The 20,137-nt window shown below is 43.5% G+C and overlaps 1 protein-coding gene across 1 annotated transcript in view; it reads right to left on the bottom strand.

Moving 5' to 3' along the window:
* CLYBL (citramalyl-CoA lyase) overlaps positions 1-18,429 on the bottom strand; it is a 165,279-nt gene extending 146,850 nt beyond the window's left edge. Inside the window, exon 1 of the mRNA XM_058825595.1 lies at positions 18,314-18,429. Coding sequence (XP_058681578.1) covers positions 18,314-18,429 — 116 coding nt within the window. The remainder of the gene's footprint in view (positions 1-18,313) is intronic.
* Between the last annotated feature and the right edge of the window lie 1,708 nt (positions 18,430-20,137).

Genomic DNA, 20,137 nt, shown 5'->3' with positions numbered 1-20,137 from the left:
AAGTGTGTTTGTTGCCTGGGAAGAACCATTTGTTTTCCAGTTTGGGCTTTTTTACTCATCTGAAGTGTGTGCCTCAAAGCACATTAAAAATGTTTTAATTATTATGAGTTTATGTTCTTATATGGATTTAAAGTGTATAAATATTATGGGGGATGGGGAGAGAAGAAAGTAAAATAAATACATTCAAGAAAATGTTGTGTATTTTTAGCATCCTGTGGTGGATGCAGTTCTGAATTAGCACCTTAGAAAACATATAATTCTTTTTAGAGAGCATTTATTGCATTAAAAACGTGTCCTGGTTTATCAGACAAGTGTGTGGCTATGTGTATGTTCTCTTAGGCACATTCAGCTCTCTTCAAAAAGACATCCAGCAGAATAGCACTCTTTAGGGACAGTGTTTCAGGGTTGACAAGAACATTAAACCATATTATAATTATCTCTTCAATGAAAACACGGCTTTGTAGTGGAGGCAATGCACGGTCCTCAAGGCGAGTGTTATTAGGCTGTATGTGTTTTCTTGGAAGGAGATTCATGGAAAGAAAAAAGCTTTTAATTTACTGCAAGGAAAAAAATACAGAGTACATGTCATGCATAGCAAAAGGGATTTTACAAAGAAGGCACTAAGTTGAGTGCCTCACTTATCTTCAAGAATGCTTCTACATAATAAGTGTGGGGATCGGTTTAACACAAGCCACAATATAGATATAACACACACATACAATTCCCTGTGACCGTTCATATAGATAACTACAAAAAAATTGTCTGTAAAGTAAGGTAAATATAAAGCAATTGCCTCCTGTGACATAAATGGGTTCTGTCTCATTCTTTGAGAGGTCACCACTGAACAGAATACATTCTTATGGCAGTGCAGATAATAAAATCTGTTATTCTTAATGTGAATAGAAGGATTTTCTAACCCATCTTCCACATTCAAAATACTGTTTTCTCAAATTAATCTGAAATTTTAATGTAGGAGTTCTGAAACAGCAAGCAAAGTTACAAACTGCACCAAGAAGATTCTAATATGTTCATAAATGACAGTATTTAATATACATATCTTACACATACTATCCACACGTGCACATTTGGATTTATTTATTCACATTTAAAAAAAAAGAATACTGTGGATTTTTAATACTTTTGTAAATGCCTGAATTATTTTAAACCAAGAATTTTCTTCTTGTTTGTGAAAATGAGATTGCAACTTTGTTTTCTTTAGCATGTTGGCAAGTGGATAGATTTAAATTCCTTAAAATTGAATTAACTAGAAGAAAGAAACTAATGATGTTAGCCAACAGTTACATATAATCTGAACACAGCAAACACCAACAATATTATGAAAATCTTGTGTTAATGGAGAATTAATTGTAAAGCTGTGGCATTTCAGTTGCATGCAGGCAGGTCCAGGCACACTCAGGCATAAACACAAAAGACAACGGCCCCACTAAACAGCTACCAAAATATACCCAATTGGCCTAATACTAGACACAACAGCTTGAGCATTTGTAGGAAAAAAAAGTCAGAAACTCACCAAATCATGGTTTTAAAAGCATGCTAGGTATCCAGAGAGGGAGCATTCGGAACAGTCAATTACTTTCACATTTTGTCCCAGGACTTTAAAAGTTAAAGGCATAGTTCTGCCAATTGTGAGATGCCCCATCCAGCACAGACCACCCACAACTACTGATTTTCCATCTGGTGAACAAAACAGACATCTCCCTAATTATTTTTAAAAAGGTTTTTTTTTCTAACATACTTCCTTTATTTGTCTGTGACCTGGAACTTAATGGAAAACCTGGTAGATGCCAACCTCATTTCTTGTAATGAAGCATCTTATTTTCCCTACTTTAACCATGCTTATTTAAAGGCTATTTAATAGAAAGTTATTACCTAAGCTGATCTTTGATAGGACCTAAATTACTAAATAGTTTGAAACTAGAACAACTTTATATCAAACCCTAAATGTTCTAGTTAAATATTAACTGTTAAAAGACCTTCCCTTAAAGCAGCATATTAAAACAGGAAGCAATGAGGTTTACAGTCTCATATGCTGGGTTCCCATATTGCCAGTGTCAAAATTTATGCCTTTTTTCAGCAATATGGTTGCCATTGCCAGCAGCACACTTATAAATGCCAACTGTAATTAAAATCTGGCACCTTATACAAGCATTAAACATGCTTACAGATTAAAAAAAAAAATCTTTATTTTAAAATACTCATTGCAGCATATGCAGGCTTAAAAAAAATTCTTCTTCTGCCAGTTTTAGAAACATCACAGGAAAAAAAATTAAGGTCCAAGTTGTCCTGAAAATCAGTCCAGAGAAACCTAAATATTGTGCTGAATTTCACAGTGGATGTATGTGGGGGAGAGATGGCAAAATCTGGATTTTCACTTGAAACGGGCTGCAAAGAAATAGCATATTTAAAAGTCTGGAGCCTTGGCAGACACACAGGGCAGGTAACACACAGCCTTTATCTCAGCACCCTTTACACTGGCGGTTACAGTTCAATAAAGATGTAAAGCCTCGTCGCTGTCACGGTGAATGCCCAAGCAGGGCTGGGGATTCACCTCCCACAGCCCAGTAAGGGAGGCTGCAAAGAACAGAGGCTGGGATGAACCCATAGCCTGTTCATCTTAATAGTTTTGGGGATGTAAACATGATCATCTGGGCTTTTCATCCCTTAAACACCCATCATTGGTGCATTGCTGTGCCTCCAGTAGTGAGCACCAGGCTGGGTGGCCAGTTAAGAACAATTCTCTCCCAGGCTTGTCAGCAACAGAAGTGATCAGCCTTGGGGAAAATAGGGAGCTGGGGGAAACAGGCCATTCTACCCAGCAAAATGTCCAGCGTAAATTCCTTTTCTATTTACTAGTGTGCTACTGCTAAGTTACACTGCTCTGTTATGGACCTGCTGGAGATGAGGAACCCATGTTCATGAGAGCTCAAAACATAAAGAAGCTACCCAGGCACACAGCAGCAGGTGCACAAATGGGGTGCTGCAGCACCCTGAGATTGCTTCTTAGTCTGGCAGCACTGCACCAAGCACTGGTCTGTACTGCTCCAGTCATTCACCTTGGCTAAGAGGTGAGGAAGAGTCATCCAGCCACACTGTCAAGTAAGTTGCTGGAGAAGGACCACCCCTCAGAAACTCAGTACCACCTGGGGACTCTGCTTGTGGGGAAGTGCCAAAATGATTTTTAAGCAGCAACTGAAAGTAGTGTTTTTTCAAAGCAATTTGATGACAGGTTACAAATTGGCATTTACAGGAACAGCTTCCAGAGTGACCAGTAGATGGAGAGGAACCATGCTGGCTCTGTCCCAGAGCTGGGGACACCACGGACCAAAGGCAGCAGGACTCAGCAGCGTCTCTGCCGCAAAGGCGCGATGACCGAGACGCTCCATCATGTCCTCCGTACCTCATTGTGCTGGTGCCTGAAGCAAGGTTTTCTCTCATGATCCTACCAGCAGAAGAGGTAATTAAATTTCATTGTGGGGTGTCCCATGTACCAAATGTTTATGGACAGGACTGAAAAATTGTATCCTCGCATTTTCTTGACATCGCTTTCTTGGCTGAATTCCTGAATCCTTATGTCAAGTTTGCACTGATGGTTAGGTTCACTTCAGTTATTGATGACTTTCAGCAGGATTAAATCTTTCAAGACTATTTTCTTAAAAATAAACTACACTACCAAATGGGAAACCTTGAGTTAGATAATTAATTTGAAGCATGTTTTCCCATGTAAAGGTTTTAGTTATTTTCTCGGAGAAAGGTTAATTCTCAGTTTGTAACCACTAAAGTATGTTGCTTTGTAACTAAATATAGCTTTTACACTAAATTTGGCACTTCTTATTGCTAGCCAGAAGGACAGAGTAGCTCTGCTGATATATATTTAAACTTTTCTATACCTCATTATACATTTTTTCAGATTAATTTTACTGTTTTTATTAGAAAATCATGTATGGCACAATTCTTATTTACTAGTTGATCTCTTTGTGTTTACTTAGGATTTATGTTTCTTTGGATGAAAACTGGAATACAATTTAAAACATAATGCAAGCTTATAGCTTGCATAGCACTATCTGAGAGAGGCTGGACTTGTAAAAAATACTGATTAGATTTAAAAATTTATCTATTAAAATAACTTAGTATTAGCTAGAATTAGCACCAATCTAGTATTTGGTCTTAATATCCTCCAATATTGTAGTATTAGCAAATCTAATCCTCTCATAATTAGCTTTTATTCACAGATTGGTAGAGAAGAACAAGCTTTTCTGCTTCTTTCAACTCCCAATTGGTCAAGTTTGAATAAATTAGTCATTTAACTGAGCTAATTGAATATATTGAAGAAAATATTCTCTTGGTACTTGCAGAGGAGGCTATTGATCTCAAAAGCCAACACAATACTTCAAACACTTTGGGCTTCCAGAGTTTAGATTTTGACTTTCATCAGCTGAATGGTTTGATCCACAACCTGGAAGCACTGTTTCTGTTTTGGCTGGGGGTGGGGGATTATTATTCAAACAGATTACAGTAAATTTAGGATTTGCTGTAATTTTATTAGGCAATTAGGCATATTTTTAAGAATAAATATACCCAGCATGAATTTTTGAAAACTGTTTTTCTTATTTATTTCTTGATCACAAAGTTGTTGCCATCTCATTGATTTCAGCTCTCTGCTTATCATTTAGTTCCAGAATTTTTTCCTTTAACGGAGGAATATACCAGCATTACCATTACTGGTGGCAGAAAGTAGCAAGACCTACATCTCATATATTTTATACAAAGATGCCAGAACATAATTTTTATCCGTTGTAAACAGGCTGCAAGTGGTCTGAAAAAGAATCTGGCAGTGTCTAAAGTGCTAAAAATTTTCAATGTCTTTCTTTCCTAAACTAATTCCCTTCATGGTTGTGGAGTGAAGACATCCTGCAGGTCCTACTCTCCACGCTGCAGATCTTGTCAGGCATTGCAACAGATCCATCTGGCAAAGGGTCAGAATTCCTGTCTCTGAAGCCAAGGCCTCCCAACATATTTGCAGTCCGAAATACCAGAAAGGCCCAAACCATTGCTGGTTTGCCCCAGCAAGTTTATGCTCAGGTTCAAAACCCTTTAATTTTGCCATTACCATTGCATAATCAATGTCATTTTATGCAGTCATAGATTACAATACCAAATCTAAACTATCATGTCTATTTTTGTTTCTTAGATTCTGCCATTTGTTGGTCGTGCTTTCAGGTTAATATACCATTTTCCAGGCAAAAGCAGTCAAAGAAGCTGATAAAAAATACCCAAAGCAAAAATGCCCAAAGAAATGTAGCCATTTGAGACTACATTCATTTTCTGGTTTATGTTGTTCAGGAACACCAGTGCTGAGTTTCTGTGGGAAGACATGCTGCCAATGGCATGTGTCTTAGGTGATGATACTGACATTAAAGACAAGGTTGACTTAACTGAGGTCTGTATCATTTCAGATATACTCAAAGGAAATCCATTGTGACTGCATAAAGACCACAGTGCACTTCAATTTTGTCTTAGAAATTACAAATCTGGAAATCCCAAGTCAACTTTCACACTCTGAATGTGTTCTTGTGCAAGCACTGTGTCACTGTGTTTTCCTTTTCTTTTGTTCTTTTTTTTTTTTTTTTAATTTGTTGTGTATAAGACATGGTTCTATTCATTCCAAATTATTGGATCTAGGCAAGATTTTTCGCAATTTTAAGGTTCTCTACTAGAATGAAAAGAAATGTTAGGAAATGCCACATCACTCTTTGGTAAGTCATTTTCATTTCTTTCCTACATTTACCTAGTCAGATGAATGTGAAATGGGGCGTGAGAGCACTCTAAAGGGAAGGAAGCATTGCTCAGGTTCTGTTTGGCAGAGAAGGTAAAGTATGTAGGTGGAAAGGAGCCCCTTTGAATTTAGCCTTAGAAAGTTTATATCATCAAAAGCTCTGATGCCAGGCTTCCCTACCTTCAGACAGACGTGATCCAATGCAACCAAACTTCTTGAGAGTCAAGAGTTTATGTGGATCCAGCATTGCAAACAAAAAAGAAACTTTTCCTCCTAAAACGAGACTCTTACTCCTTAGGTAGAGAAAGAGAGACAAAACCAAATTCAGCCTGTACCCTCTCTGTAGGGCACCACAGGCTTTACCCTAAGATGGGCACTGTTCAGCATGCTGTGCTTCATGTGCTGTGGCAGCAACTGGTGTATACTGGTAAGCAAACAGCATACATATCAAACCATCCACACTGAAACACACAGATGTGCTTAAAGCATGACAAAAGAAACACGTGGCAAGAGAGGGACTGTCAAGCTGAAAGAGTGTCATGGCTGAGGAAACACACAACCAATAACAGAAACAAAAGGGGAGGGGAAAAATCCCAGAGGAGCAGAACCCAACCCACTGGGAGAGATGGAGATTTTTTGCATCAGTCTGCCTTTTGTAGAGCAGTTACTGGCTCCACCAAAATTTGGCTGACAGGCTTCCTTACAGCATGTGGATGTACCTGGTACCCTGCTGGGCTGACAGGTGAGTAAAACTGTGTGCAAGAGGGCAAGAAAAGAAAAATGCAGAAAGATAAGAGCTTTTCTTACCCAACACCATTAACTTTCAGAACTTCATTCAAAAAATAACTAGAGAAGACTCCTGCAAAGACAAAACTGCAATCCAAGGGAAGGATCATCTTAGAAGGAAACTGCAGAATTATACCTTCTGGCAGATGTGATACCTGAACCAGCCAGGCTAAACTAGATACAGTGCTCTTCATCGTGAGATAACCTCTCTTGCAGCAGGCCACCACAAGAGGTTATCCTGTAGCTCTAGAAACACCAGCGTCACAATGTGTAAGAAAACAAAGCCTCTAATTAAAAATGTCATTGCACATTTTCATTATTTATGGGTACTGTATCTCAAGGAGTAAGTTAAAGTAGGGCACAGAAGGAGCATGTGCCTTTGGAAAATCATGCACTACCTCTTCTGCACTGCTTCTGTGGGAAAGTACTGAAAAGCACAACCCCATGGGTCTCGGGCAGAGGTGGCACATCAGGAGAAAATACCATCCATGCTGAGTTGTTTAACACAATGTCACATCTCTTATCCTGTGAATTAAGCTAGAAAAAGATTTACTCCATGGTTTGGAATCAGGCTGGAGGAGAGAGGGACTCCAGAGCAGCAGTCCCTGCTCAGAGCACCATTTAATTGGATTGCATCAGGTAAGTAGCAATTACAATTTTTTTATTTTTCAACAGATGTTTGCTGGTTACAGTGAAACTACCAGAAAGGTCAAAAACTTGCATGTTCTTACAAATTAAACTGCCTTCTCAATCTCATCATTATTACTTATCTCTTCTAGGTTGAGAGAGGGCTATGTGGAAAAAAATCTAGGCTCTCCATTGCCACTGAAGCAGTGCCAATAACAAACTGCAAAGGGGGTGCCCAACTGCAAACTTTTACAAGCCCTAAAAACTTATAAATGAAATTTCAAAAACTGAAGATGAATTACATGTTTTGTTTTGCACAATGCCTGTATCTACTTCTATTACTACTCTTTTCATAAAGTTACTGTTGTTCTCACCACACAGCACACCAAGAATCATTAAAATCTGAGCAAGTCCTGTTTGTTGTTTGACATGGTTTATCTAAGATAAATAATATCTATTTATCTAAGCCCACGTGTTCTCCAGGAGAAATGGCAACACATTAGTTCCCTCCTGCCCAAGCAAAATACAAACACTTTGTATTACACTACATTATATCATAAACTTTGGTAACCAGTATTTCCCTTCACAAAAACCACACATGTTGTCCTCTGCCTTTAGCAGGCACACATGGGTTCCAACTGCCTGCCATTAAGTTTCAGCTTTTAAAACCTGCAAACAAACATACGGTAGAAGTTAAAATTATGCACTGCTGCTAAATTTGCTGTGTGTACTGCAGGAGGATAGTCTGAAAAAAACCATGTTAACAGTTCAACATTTAAACAAAAATGAACAAACTAATTAAAAAATAAAAAGGGATGATTTTGAGTTTGTATTTTCAATCCGCTACATTTCATTTCTCCTCATTTAACTATCTGTCCAAACTAAGAACGCAATCAGCCAAGCCTTTGAGTGAACAGGATCAGTGAGATACATTTTGGGACACAAAGTAATGGGAGCCTTTTATTTCTGTTCCAAGCAGTAAAGCTGCTGCAGGGTGAGGCGGGAGCAGGCAGCAAAGCCAGGGGGTGTGAAGGGGACTGGTCATTAACTTATCAGTTCCAGGCCTTAGCTTTCTAATTGACAACCTCAGGGCTACTTTCATCACTTGTCGACTTCAAACCCACACTCAATTTTTCCTTTAGATAATGATGCAACTATAACATAACGGTGTTTCTGACATATTGCAGCATGTAGCAGTAGGATGATTTCCTCAGTAGCTTAGTTTAACAGAAAAGTAAAAAAAAATCCAACTGTTAAATGGTTTTCACATCTATCAACTTCTAAAAAAACCAGTCAGTAAGAAAATAGATTTTGTGCTTCCAGTATATCGAAGTCACTGTTTGGTGCTGATCCAACCCAAAGCACCTTCAGTGCTTTAGTATCACTAGAGATTTAACAAAATAAGTGAATGGTTAAGGCAATAAGCCCATAAAACATGCATTCATATATAAAGCCTCAATAAAGGAACCCACAGAACTCAGAAATGTACTACAAGTCGGAGAACTTGAACAATAAATTCCCCAAAAATGTCATTAGAAATATATTACTGATATGATATCTAGAAACCTTATGTCCTTCACAAAGGAAATAGAGAAATAACAGGAATGCTGTAGTGGACACGTCCCTTCAGAGAGCCAGAAAAACGTGACTCACATCCCCCACAGAAATCTGAGCAGTGGCTGAAGGCTGCTGAGCCATTTACACAGAGTAAGGTCCTCAGGAAAGTATATTCATCACATTTGGATCACAAATTTGAAAAATACGAAATTTTGTCAAGTAACAGCATGTCCAGAGGCAGCAAAGCACCTGGCTGTAACATAAACAGTCACATAACTGCCTTTTAATAGTGGTTACAAAGGTCTGAGTCCTGCAGTCGGCTCTGCAAAGGCCTGGGGTCACAGTGAGCTCAGTGCAGTGTCTGGGGCCCTGAGCACGGCAATCCAACAAAAGCAGTGACAGAGAATGGAATAATACTGATGTGCTTCCAAAGTGCAGCCATTCCACTGGCTCCTACATGATCCACAGGAGGAGGGAGCACAGGCTGGATACCACACTGCACAGCCAGGTGCTGCTGGAATAGGTGTGCACAAGCAGGCAGGTGTGGAATTAATCCAGATTAACAAAGCAAAGACACTGCAGGCAGACTTGATGTGCAGTCAGCTCTTGTCTCTGCTGGCATTTGGGCTCTGACGGTGCAAATGGGCACCCAGGTAAGTTCGCCACAGGACATTAATGTGGCCATGAATAGTTGGCTTATTCTGGCCTGACTGGAAGAGTTCAGCCCCAGCCATTTCAGATTACAGATGTGGATGGCTCATTCCAGGCAGCAATTGCTACATTTTGGTCATGAACTTTAAAACAACAGCTCCAGCTCTTATTTGAGGATTAACAGGGGAGCAGGTAAAGAAAGCAGTACCTGCTCTGGGAAAAAACACTGGGCTCACTGTTTCCTTGGGCTGCCTTTCAGGCTTTCTAAATCCATAAAGCATATTGTGAATTTTGCAGATTAAATTGCCTGTTCAGAGTTGTAACAACAGCATATCACCATATCACCCCCTTTCAAGTGTTGTACATGCTGCTACTCCTTCTCAAGCAATAAGGAGGCAGGAGCTCTCCCTACAAAATGCCTGGCCCATGTCATGGGCCAAGGTCACCAGTTGCAAAATATTATTAAAAAGCCAGGACAGACTTATTTTATAGCCAAATTAACAGCTCAGCAAAACAGTGGGCTGTAACAGGGAAGACAGTAAGTCCAACAGCAGGGCAGTTCAACTGCTAAGGTTTTACTGGGATCACTGCCTGGGATGTTTTTTGGGTTGTTATGGGAAAAGAGAGTTATCAACACAAGAAGTGTGAAAACTCAAGTTATTACATGAAATATTAAAGGCAGGTGTTTTTCCATTTTTTTAAACCAAACCCCACCACCTTTGCAATTTTGCCACTCCAAGGCTGCAAGCAGCAGTACAAACTGGTTCCCTTGCAGGGTTCGGAGCATGGCTTTTACAAGCCTGTTTTGCCTTCCTGCAGGCACTTTGAGCTTATAAATGGCACCTTTCAGTGTCCTGAATTACGAAGGGCAGCTAGTCCTGAATTCTCCTGTCGCTTAATGATCTCACATAAAATGAGGTCCACAAAACTTTTACTACCGCTGCAGTTCAAATTCACAGGTGAAGAACCACTGGGGAAAGGATGTGGACATCTTTTGCTTTCCTAATTTTCCAGGTGCAAGAAAGTTTCCCACTTGGACTTGAACAATTAGTTACTCTCAAAGCAAGTCTGATCTAAATAAAAAGACTTCAGTATGTTCCCCTGATAAGCACTGAGAAAATCCAAGGGGAAACCACTTGAAAACAACACACAATAGCACCACATTTAGGTAAAAAAAAATTAGGTTAAAAAGACCCTATCTAAGTATTTATTAGTCTTTTATTTTGCACCTAATATTTTTCACTTATCACAACTAAGTATATCTGACACTCAAGGATTATAGATAATATTTAATTAAACACTGATTGGTTCTGCTCTTATTCTGGTAATAATATCCAGTGTTTGGAAAACATACTGCACCTTAGCAGTATGAACAAAAAGTCAAAAGAAAGTCTTTCCAAAAAAAGAAAGGATTTTGTTTGTTACAAATTACTTCTGCATTTATATAAAGATTTAATGATTCATGGCATGCCAAATACAGTGCTAATGAGGTTTGAGTTGTGTTTTTCATTTTTGTTAGAATTTTTTCTTGCTAAAAACAATTATTAGAGGCCATTCAAATGCCACTGCATAAACCAGGAAACCTAGTAAAACTGCAGGCAAAATTGGTATTTTGTTTCAAGTGTGGCTCAAGAGTCCAATTCACTTGTTGGTGAGCTGCATATTTCAAATAGCACCTACAACTCCTTCAAAAATGGAAGCCAGGTATGATGCTTTTAAAAAAACCTATTTATAACATTCATTAATGAAAAACAAAAATTAAAGAGTGTAAGCTTACCATTTAATTCCTGCCTTGCGAGGATGAACATCTTAGCCTACCTGCTTTCTTCTCCACTTACCAATGAAAGGTAGATAAAGGAGCAGAAATATAAGCTCTTAATTCTCAGCACCTCTTAGAGGACACTCGTGCCCTTAGGAGCTTAAAAACCTTCCTGGGGAGTGTTATTAATCTTGCTGCTAGCAGCACAGGATTTTTAAAGCCTATTAAAACACCGTCTAGTCATAGACATGCAAGTCTTGCTTTTTAGTGACCTGGTTTCAAGAAACAAACAAAAAGTCTGGAAAATATGCCAAATTAACTTTCATCATTCAGTCACACGGATCACTGCCCACCTCAACTACTAACTAGATACCAAACATTGTCCTTCAACAACAAACCTTGCCATCTACCACACAGAATAGTTTGAGCTGGAAAGGACCTTTAACAGTCAGTTAGTCCAACCCCTTGCCAAGGCTAGGGCCATCTACTACTCGATCAACTACTCCACATGTTGATGCTTCAGTCTAATGGAAACCCTGCTTTGACCTTGCTTCGTCCTTGACCTTGCTCTTCCACCTCTGCCTTTGGGCCTAGGAATATTTTCAGAAATCTGAAAATAATTCCAACTGACTTCTTCCCAGGGTAGCACTCCTGCCTGGCTTCAGCCAAGCTGCTGCCCGTTTACACCACTGCAAGTCAAGCCACTATTAATCCCTTGGATTTCAGTCTTCCAAGTAACATGTGCATTACTCCAAAGGCTTTCAGACAACTTTTTAACTGAAAACATCCAGGATGTTGGGGGTTTTAACAAATCATCATAGCTATTGCCCAGCAGCTGATAAGGCTGAAGTTAATTAATGTTGCCAGGAAATAGAAATATAGCTGTGATGAACTAGTTTTGTTATGCCCATATTCAACATTTCCTCTCCTTTCCTTGAAGAACATTTCACCAACTTAACAAAAACCACAGAAACAAACACAACCCCCCGACCCAACAGGCAGGGCAGATGAAAGATATTCACACTAACTAACCCCGCTCTCTGGTTCACAAAAATCCCACTGACAATATCAAGAGTGGGGAATCAAACCCCTTTATTACCAAGTCCACAGCAGATAAAGCAGCAATTGTGCTTATACAGTAGTGGAAGTGTAGCTACAACATAGCGTGACAGCTTGTTAGTGTTGAAAATATATAAGCTCTTTGTAATTGTGCCTTTGGAATGCCATCTGTCTCGAATTAACGTCCACCTGGGATCATGTTTCGATGACCAATATGGACAGATTACTGGAACTTTAAAACCTCGCTTTCTTTGTAATTGACATTTAAACTGTTTGAAGTTTCTCATTAAGTCCTTTTTTACAAATTAGGTGCAGATGTATAAAGCTAAATGTACAGTACTAAGGGAAATTAGGTCACATGAATGCTCAATAATAAAATGTATCAACTGCTTAAGTGCAACGAGTACATTGAAATTTAGAGATCAACTTTATGCCCCAAATTCTTCAAAGTTTCATCATTCCCCTTTCATTGCTGCAGGAGCCCCTGATGCCAACCATTTTTTAATTAAAAAGGCAGAGAAGGAGGCAGGTTTGGCCACGCAGACAATGACAACTGGACAGCCCTGTCCCACAAAGAGCCAGAGAAGGCAGGGCAAGCAGCCACAGAGATGCCCATTTCACAGGGACAGGCAAATCCTATTTACACCAGTGATGCCGGGAGATTTAAAGGGCACAGGGAGACCTGGGAAGTAAATATAGGTCTGACCAGAAAATAAGGTAAAATATAGGAAGGAGACTTGTTCAACATCCTAGGGCTAAGAAACCACAAACTGACCTCCAGACCCACTTGCAGTCGAAGTTCTGCAGACCTGCTGTGCTCCTCACCCTTGTGGAATGAAAGAGGGAAGTGCATAAAAGGGCAGTGGCTGGAGAAACACCTCCATGCACAGCCCAGTTGACAAAATAAGGGCAAATTGAGTGTTTCCCCTTTCCAAACAAGGAGGTTCAGAACTCGGGGAGGTGTGAGCAAGGGGTCCAGGAAAAAGCACTACCAAAAACTCACATGATGTGCAGAGGACAGGAGGAGATACACAGGGGTTCATCAGCAGAAATTCTACAAAGCTCATCAAGGGGCTTTTACCTGCCAGAATGGCTCTTAAGAAAAGAGACCTCAAATACAGCAGCCCAATCTCCCCAACAGGTATGAAAACTCCAGGGATCCCACTCACCCAGCCTTTATGAGTAGCCAAGAAATACTGCCCCAGTGTGTGAAAGCTCAATGATGGAAGGCACTGAGCACCCACCAAGGGAACACACGCCCTCCTTTCCCATGCAGGGCTGGCACTGGACCTCAAGATGCCATCCCACAGCTGGCAGTGTTTAAACTCAATGCAGTCACACACACAGGTTTCGTGGAAGGTCCATTAACCTTCTCTTCTGGAGAAAGGTCTCTCACTCCAAGTTAGGACACCATCTACATAAAATGCACAAATTCAAATCCTTTTGGCACCACAGCTAACACGTTGGTTCTGGAAACAACACCAGGATGCATACCCTGGCTCTCTGCTTGGAAGCATGGAGTTGCAATGGAAGAAGCAACCTTCTCTGAAAGCTGCTAAACCAGACCAATACTGTCAACCAGATCTCTTTCTGTCTGCTTAGACTTCATCTGTGTGCTTAGGCTACTCTTAAACAGAGTGTCTTCAGTACCACTACTTATTACAGTGATTTTAAAAAGCTTTTCTGCTCACATCCCCTTATAACCCTATTCTGGTAAGCTACTAAAACTCTTTGCAAAAAAAGTGCAAACTTTTAACTAGGTACATTTCTGCTGCTTCTGATAAACACCCAAGCGACTCTGCTGTGAAATTGTCCATGCTTCTGGTTGCAAGATGAACAGCAGGTCCCTGTTGGTATCAGAACAGGAGATTCTGGTTTCCTCATCCACAGGATCTTTCTCGAGTGTTCATACACATCTTCAGTTCAAGGAGGAATTCAGAAAAAAACTGCGTATTTTTAAAAGAAATAAAAATTGAACCATATGTAAGCAAACTTCATCACCTGGGAGAGAATAAAACCTGACTGATATAATACAGCAAGATAACAATATTTTTCCAGGACAGGCCAACCCAATTCATTTGCAAAAGGAATGAGACAGAGGAGTAACTCATTTTCCATGCATATCAAACAAGAAAGGCTGCTAAGGAAGATGTATTTGTACCCAGTTCTTTCTGCTCACACATTACAAATACTGGCTTTCATTTGGGTGATGAGTTTGCAAGGGCAGGTACAGGAGCACACAGGACTGTCCAGAACAGCACAGGCTTTAGCAGACCAGTTGAGGTGCCAGTGGTGATTAGCTGGACACACCCAGCTTTGCATCCTGCTTCTCATTAGCATTAATTATCCACCATCATACCTCTGCTGCTGCCAGGATGAAAAGTGGCTTGGGCAGTAGTTTCACAGTCCTTCATGCCAACTGTGGAGTTGCTAGAGTGCACAACAGGGACCTTATATTGGGCCCATGTTTTCCTGCCAAGGGCAAAGGAGAGCAGAGACCTGGTTGAGCAGAAAGCTGGAGCAGAGAGAACAGGTAATACCTCCTTTGCTCTAAGACCTCTCAATGGAACTTTATCCTAACAAAAATGTTTGAGTGAATTCGAAACACCAGAGCTAAGGCTCAGTTTTGTGACGTGCTTCACCTGATGGCTGATGGAATGCCCCATCCTACACACATTCCCTGTGATGGAATGCCCTCACACACAGCCCAGAATGCAAGGTAGACTGAGGCTCCATCAGGTCCACCCCAGAGACAGGATCACAGTGCCAGGGACTTGATTAGGGGTGCTCAGGGTGTCCCCAATGGGTGCCCTCCCCAGTGTGAGCTGCTATCAGGTTCTCACCCCACTAGCAACACAACAATATTCATTTCAGTGAACCAAAGTGACCTTGTAGAAAAGCAGACTCTGCACGTGCGGCTCAGCAATTCTGCCAGATAAAGTGTTTTTATCACTAGAAAGTCACACTTTCAAATAATTTTCACCCTGAGGCCATAATCTCAAAAGACACACTTTAAAATGTGTAGAACATAAAATGAGTGATTTTTTTTGATTGAGGTTAAGGAAAGAAATCCCTCACAGACATAACACTTTATTGATATTCTTGGTCACAGCTCTGCACACGCTGAACAGGATCAGCTAAGGACCACAATTCATGTCTTTCCATTTAAAACCTGCATCAAAGAATAAAACTATTTCACAACTAACAAAAGGGAACCCTTTAATTTGCTACAACAATTTCGGCTCCCATTGCATTAGCACCCTCCAGTGTCCAATACATGAAAAACATCTTCACTAATTTACCAAGCAGATACAGACTTGGAGCCTGAAACACAAGGCCCAGGAGTGGTGGACTCCTGGGAGGGAAATTGATGAGAATTGATGATGAGAAAAGAAACTCCCAATGCTAGAAATTTTAAATGACATAAGCACAGTCTCTGAAGAAGATCTGACACGGGGTTAGTACTCATCAGGCTCCTTTGTTCCTAGCAGGCATGCCAGTGTCTGCCCCTTTGGCACAACAGGCTCTACATGCCCACGCTGTACATTCCATGCTCTGCAGCGTTCCACTGAGATGTGGATGCTGCCTTTGACTGATTTAGCACAGGCATGTGGGTATGGATCTGCCTGGGGTATGCCATGCAAATGAATACATGTCATAAAACCCTCTTGTACATGGGTGACGTGCTTGGCTCACTGAGGGCAAACAGGTGACTGTGCTTCAATGTGCAATGCTCCTCTCTTACAGCATCGTCACCAAGCAAAGCGAGAACAACAGCAAAAATAGCTGCACTTGCTACTAAAAACAGCTGGATGAAGGGTTTTTTAACTTTTTCCAACACAAAAATCTTTCACAGGCAGAGAGAGCCAGTAGGCTCTGGAACATGGCAAATAAGAAAAACCAGCTCTGGGTACCTGCCTGGTAATAACACAAACACTCGGTCCTCCTTTTCTGGGCAGCACTGCTTCCCCCCAGCCTCACAGGGGCAGCAGCACGCACATGAAGGAGGAGGGCAGCAGCTGGAAAGGCAGCCACACCACATCGGAAGTACCTGCTGTAATTAGGGTTCCCCGTCCAACAGCATGGCAGAGAGCTCTGTGGGACACAAGAGCCAATTAAATCCAATCAACGTGTTCATTGATTGCTGACATTTGAAGTCATCCCTGTATTTTCTCTCCCAAGTGCACACAGTGAGCAAGGACTCCTCATGCCTCATCCTGCTGTGGTCTCTGACTGCTTGGACGCCCAAAATTCTGTGGTCTCTATCTGCCCAGTGGCCTCTTGGGCTCCACAGCAGCACTGATGACAAGGAGCAGCCAAATCCCACCACGGGGACACCATCACATCTTCTGGGAGTCATGCAAGGGTGTTGTGATGCCTGGCAGCCATGTCCCAACCCACAGTAGCACCAGCCAAGGAAGCCACAGCTGGAAGGGTGCAGCCTCACCATGGCATGCAGGCAGCCTCTTCTCCCAGCCCTGAACAGGCGCTGCACACACATAAAGGTCATCACCCCTGCCCTCACACTGTGTAGATTCCTCTTCCACCCACAGTATGAATATTCAAAATTCTTCATGACCAGAAATAGCAAGGCATAGCATTTATGATTCTGCACCAATATGGGGAAAAGGGGGTGAAAACAAGGGGGGAAAAAAAGCATGTATGTGGATGCATCCTCCCCAGAAACTGGCTGTAAAAGTGCACTGAAGGGGGTAGACTGGAAAAATGACCCTGGGTGCTAGGCAGGATGCTCCTGTGGGCAGGAATGACTGACATGGACTTACTGGGCTCTTCAGAGTGCCTCCAGCACAGCACAAAGCACTCCAGCTGTCCCTGAGGCTCCCCAAGAACACCAGCATCAATATTGCATGCTCACAGTAACATCTACATTACAGTTTTACAGACCGCATAGGCTTTTGTCACTCAGCTATAAAATATTTACAGAACCACGGTCTCAGCAGAGAATGCGAGAATTTAAAGCTTTAAATATTGATACTAAAATGAATTAACACTTGATTGCCTTCCTAATATCAATACTATAGAATAAAGTGTTCTCCTTCTAGCAGTGCTGTTGAAAACCTGCCTTAAATGAGCACAGACCCATCAATCCCTCCCTCTGGCAGAAGTCACTCTCTGCCCCCGGGAACAGGCAGGCACACACCTGCAGGCAGAAAGCTGGACATGAAACCCGCACACTTCTCCAGCAGGAAGGTGCAGCGGAGCCTTTATCTTCCTTGGCACTTGTCACTTGGAGCCTGATCGTGCAACACTGTACGGCGATCCTCTGTTTAAAGCAGAGCTTTTCCTAGCATCCTGCCGAAATCCGTGCTATTCCCGACATCTATTCACCCACCTGTGGGAAAGCACCGGCTGATTTCGGGCCCTTGACAAGTGGACATGCGTTGCCTACACGGCCTTCCCTCATCCAGGCACTGCAGGAGCCGTGTCCCCCCACAGCACTGTTGTCCCACAGGAGCGCGGGGACTCCGCAGCCCCGGGCCCACGTGGGCCCTCAGGATACCCCAAGGATAAGGGATGCTGTGGGGGGCCCTGGCACCCCTGCTCCTGCCCGCATCACCACCTATGCATCGGTGGAGCAGGCGGCACAGGATGCTGTTTGAACAACGGGAAAGCCCCGGTGCGGAGCCGGCTCGCCTGGCCCCGCTCCCTCTGCGGGAAATGGGGCACGGGGCCCTAAGGAGCCCGCTCCTCCAATGCCGGGAGCACGAATGGGAAAGACCCAAGGTCACCCTCCGGGCAGGAGCTGCACCAAAGCGGACAGCCGGGCAAGGGCAACGTGCCGGTAACGGGAGCAAGCACGGAATAGCTCGGGTCGGAAGGGACCTAAAGGACCACCTCATTCCGACTCCCCTCCGGCGGGCAGGGACACCGTCCCCTAGAGCAGGAAGCCGACTGCCATTCCCAAGTTGCCCGTGCCCGAGGGCAGCCCCGCACACCCGGGGGGACCGGGGGAGCCTCGCTCGGGCGCGGCTCCGGCCGTGAGGGGAAGGGAGGGGGAGGGGAGGCGGTGCCGGGGGTCCCGCGCCCCGCCCCGCCCGCGCGCGCGGCCCGTCACTCACAGTCTCCGCCTCCCCACGCGCAGCCCGGCCCGCCAGCACAGCCCCGCCGCCATCGCGCCGCCGCCACACGCCCCGCACTCCCATTGGCTGCGCCGGGACACGCCTCGCACTCCCATTGGCTGCGCCGGCGGCGCCCGCGGCACGCCCCCGCCGCGCACTCGGCTGTGACGTCAGGCGGAGGCGCGCTCCCGGGCCGCGGCCGCGCTCCCGCTGCTCCAGCGCGTCCCGGCTCCGCAGCCCGCGGGGAGCGGAATGCTCGAGCTCCGTTCCCCCGGTGCGCCTGTGACTGCCGCGAGTGGGAACGGCCCGTTCGTGCAGAGCATGAAGAGACAAGGCCGAGGATAACACAGGATGTAGCAGTGGGCGGGGTAGGAAAGAAACCAACTTGGGAAGAAAAGGGTCCGGAAAAGGAAATAGGGATTCTGAATCTGTTTTCCAACAGTCCAAACTTAGACTGAACATATAATATAATTTTCTTTGCCATGATGCTGGAATGTGCCAGATCCACAAAGTATAATCCCAGCAAGGTATCCAATATTGTAGATACTTCAGTTCGTTTCCAAAGGACGCAAACTTGGATCATGCACCCTCTCTGTCCTGTCATCTCTCATTCCTGCCCTTCCACAACTGCTGAACATGTTGCCCTGGCCATGGGAGAGAGATCCCCAAGACACTCAATTGCAGCAGCTTTCCTAAAAACAGGTGGTGGATAATGGAACGCCCCAAACCAGTGCCCCCATTCCTTGGAAAACCCAGGTTCACATCCCAGGTTCATCCCAAGTCTTCATGGAAAGGCTTTTTCTTTCCTAGGGCCACTGAGTTTTGCTGTATAACTCTGTTGTTTTCCCAACACACAATTGGCTTTCCTTTGTCAGCGAGCTGTGTGGAAATTTTCCAGTGTGGCTTAGCATCACTTCACTGGGGAAGTGGTGTCAGCAAAGCATGAGCTTCCCCTCCTAGCAGAAATAAAAGCTGCTGTTTTGCAGAGCTGTGCTGAAGCGTGAACGTGACCTGTGCTCAGCTTCCCTCCCCCGCGTAATCTTGCGTGCAAGTCATGGGTGATACCCCTTGAATCTGACACACTGAGATAGCAAACATTTCCTTATCACCAGCAGCATGACAGAGTTAACCCTTCTCAGCACAGGTCCAGTGAACTGTGTGTGGCAGAGACTGCTCCTTCTCCTTCCTGTCACTGTTTCCTCCTTTGCTCTCTCCTCCTTCCAGCCTCACCTCCTTGGGGAACTTCCTCATGAAGGATGATATTGCACAATGATATGCTGGAGGAGAACCTTGGACTTGTCTCCTTGCCCCTCTCTTATTTCTGTAGGGACAGATTTCCTTCCTGGCACCTCTCTTGTCTTTTCCCCTTCCAGCTCCAAGACTCAATACAAAATGCTCTCCTTCCCCACTTCACTGATGAGGATGGCCTGCAGTGGGGAAAACAAAAAGAGATATGTGACACCTGATAGATCCTCTTGGCTCTTGTTTCTCCATGGCTCCCCACAGAGAGAGGAGAGCAGAGCAGAGCAGAGCAGCAGCCTGGAGAGGATGTGAGCTGGAGAGGGGTACAGCCAGACCAGGCAGAACCCCTGAAATGTGCATCATGGAGCCATAGAATATCCTGAGCTGGAAGGGATCATCAAAGTCCAGCTCCTGGCCCTGCACAGGGCATCCCAAGGATCACACCATGTGCCTGAGAGCATTGTCCAAAAGCTTCTTGAGCTCTGTCAGGCTGGTGCTGTGAGCACTGCCCTGGGGAGCTGTTCCAGAGCCCAAACACGCTCTGGGGGCAGAACCTTTTTCTAATACCCAACCCAAACCTCC

Source organism: Ammospiza caudacuta, chromosome 2 (assembly GCF_027887145.1).
Source record: "Ammospiza caudacuta isolate bAmmCau1 chromosome 2, bAmmCau1.pri, whole genome shotgun sequence".
Classification (NCBI taxonomy): domain Eukaryota; kingdom Metazoa; phylum Chordata; class Aves; order Passeriformes; family Passerellidae; genus Ammospiza; species Ammospiza caudacuta.
Note: the sequence above shows the minus strand (reverse complement) of the source record. Positions and strands in the feature narration are given on the sequence as shown.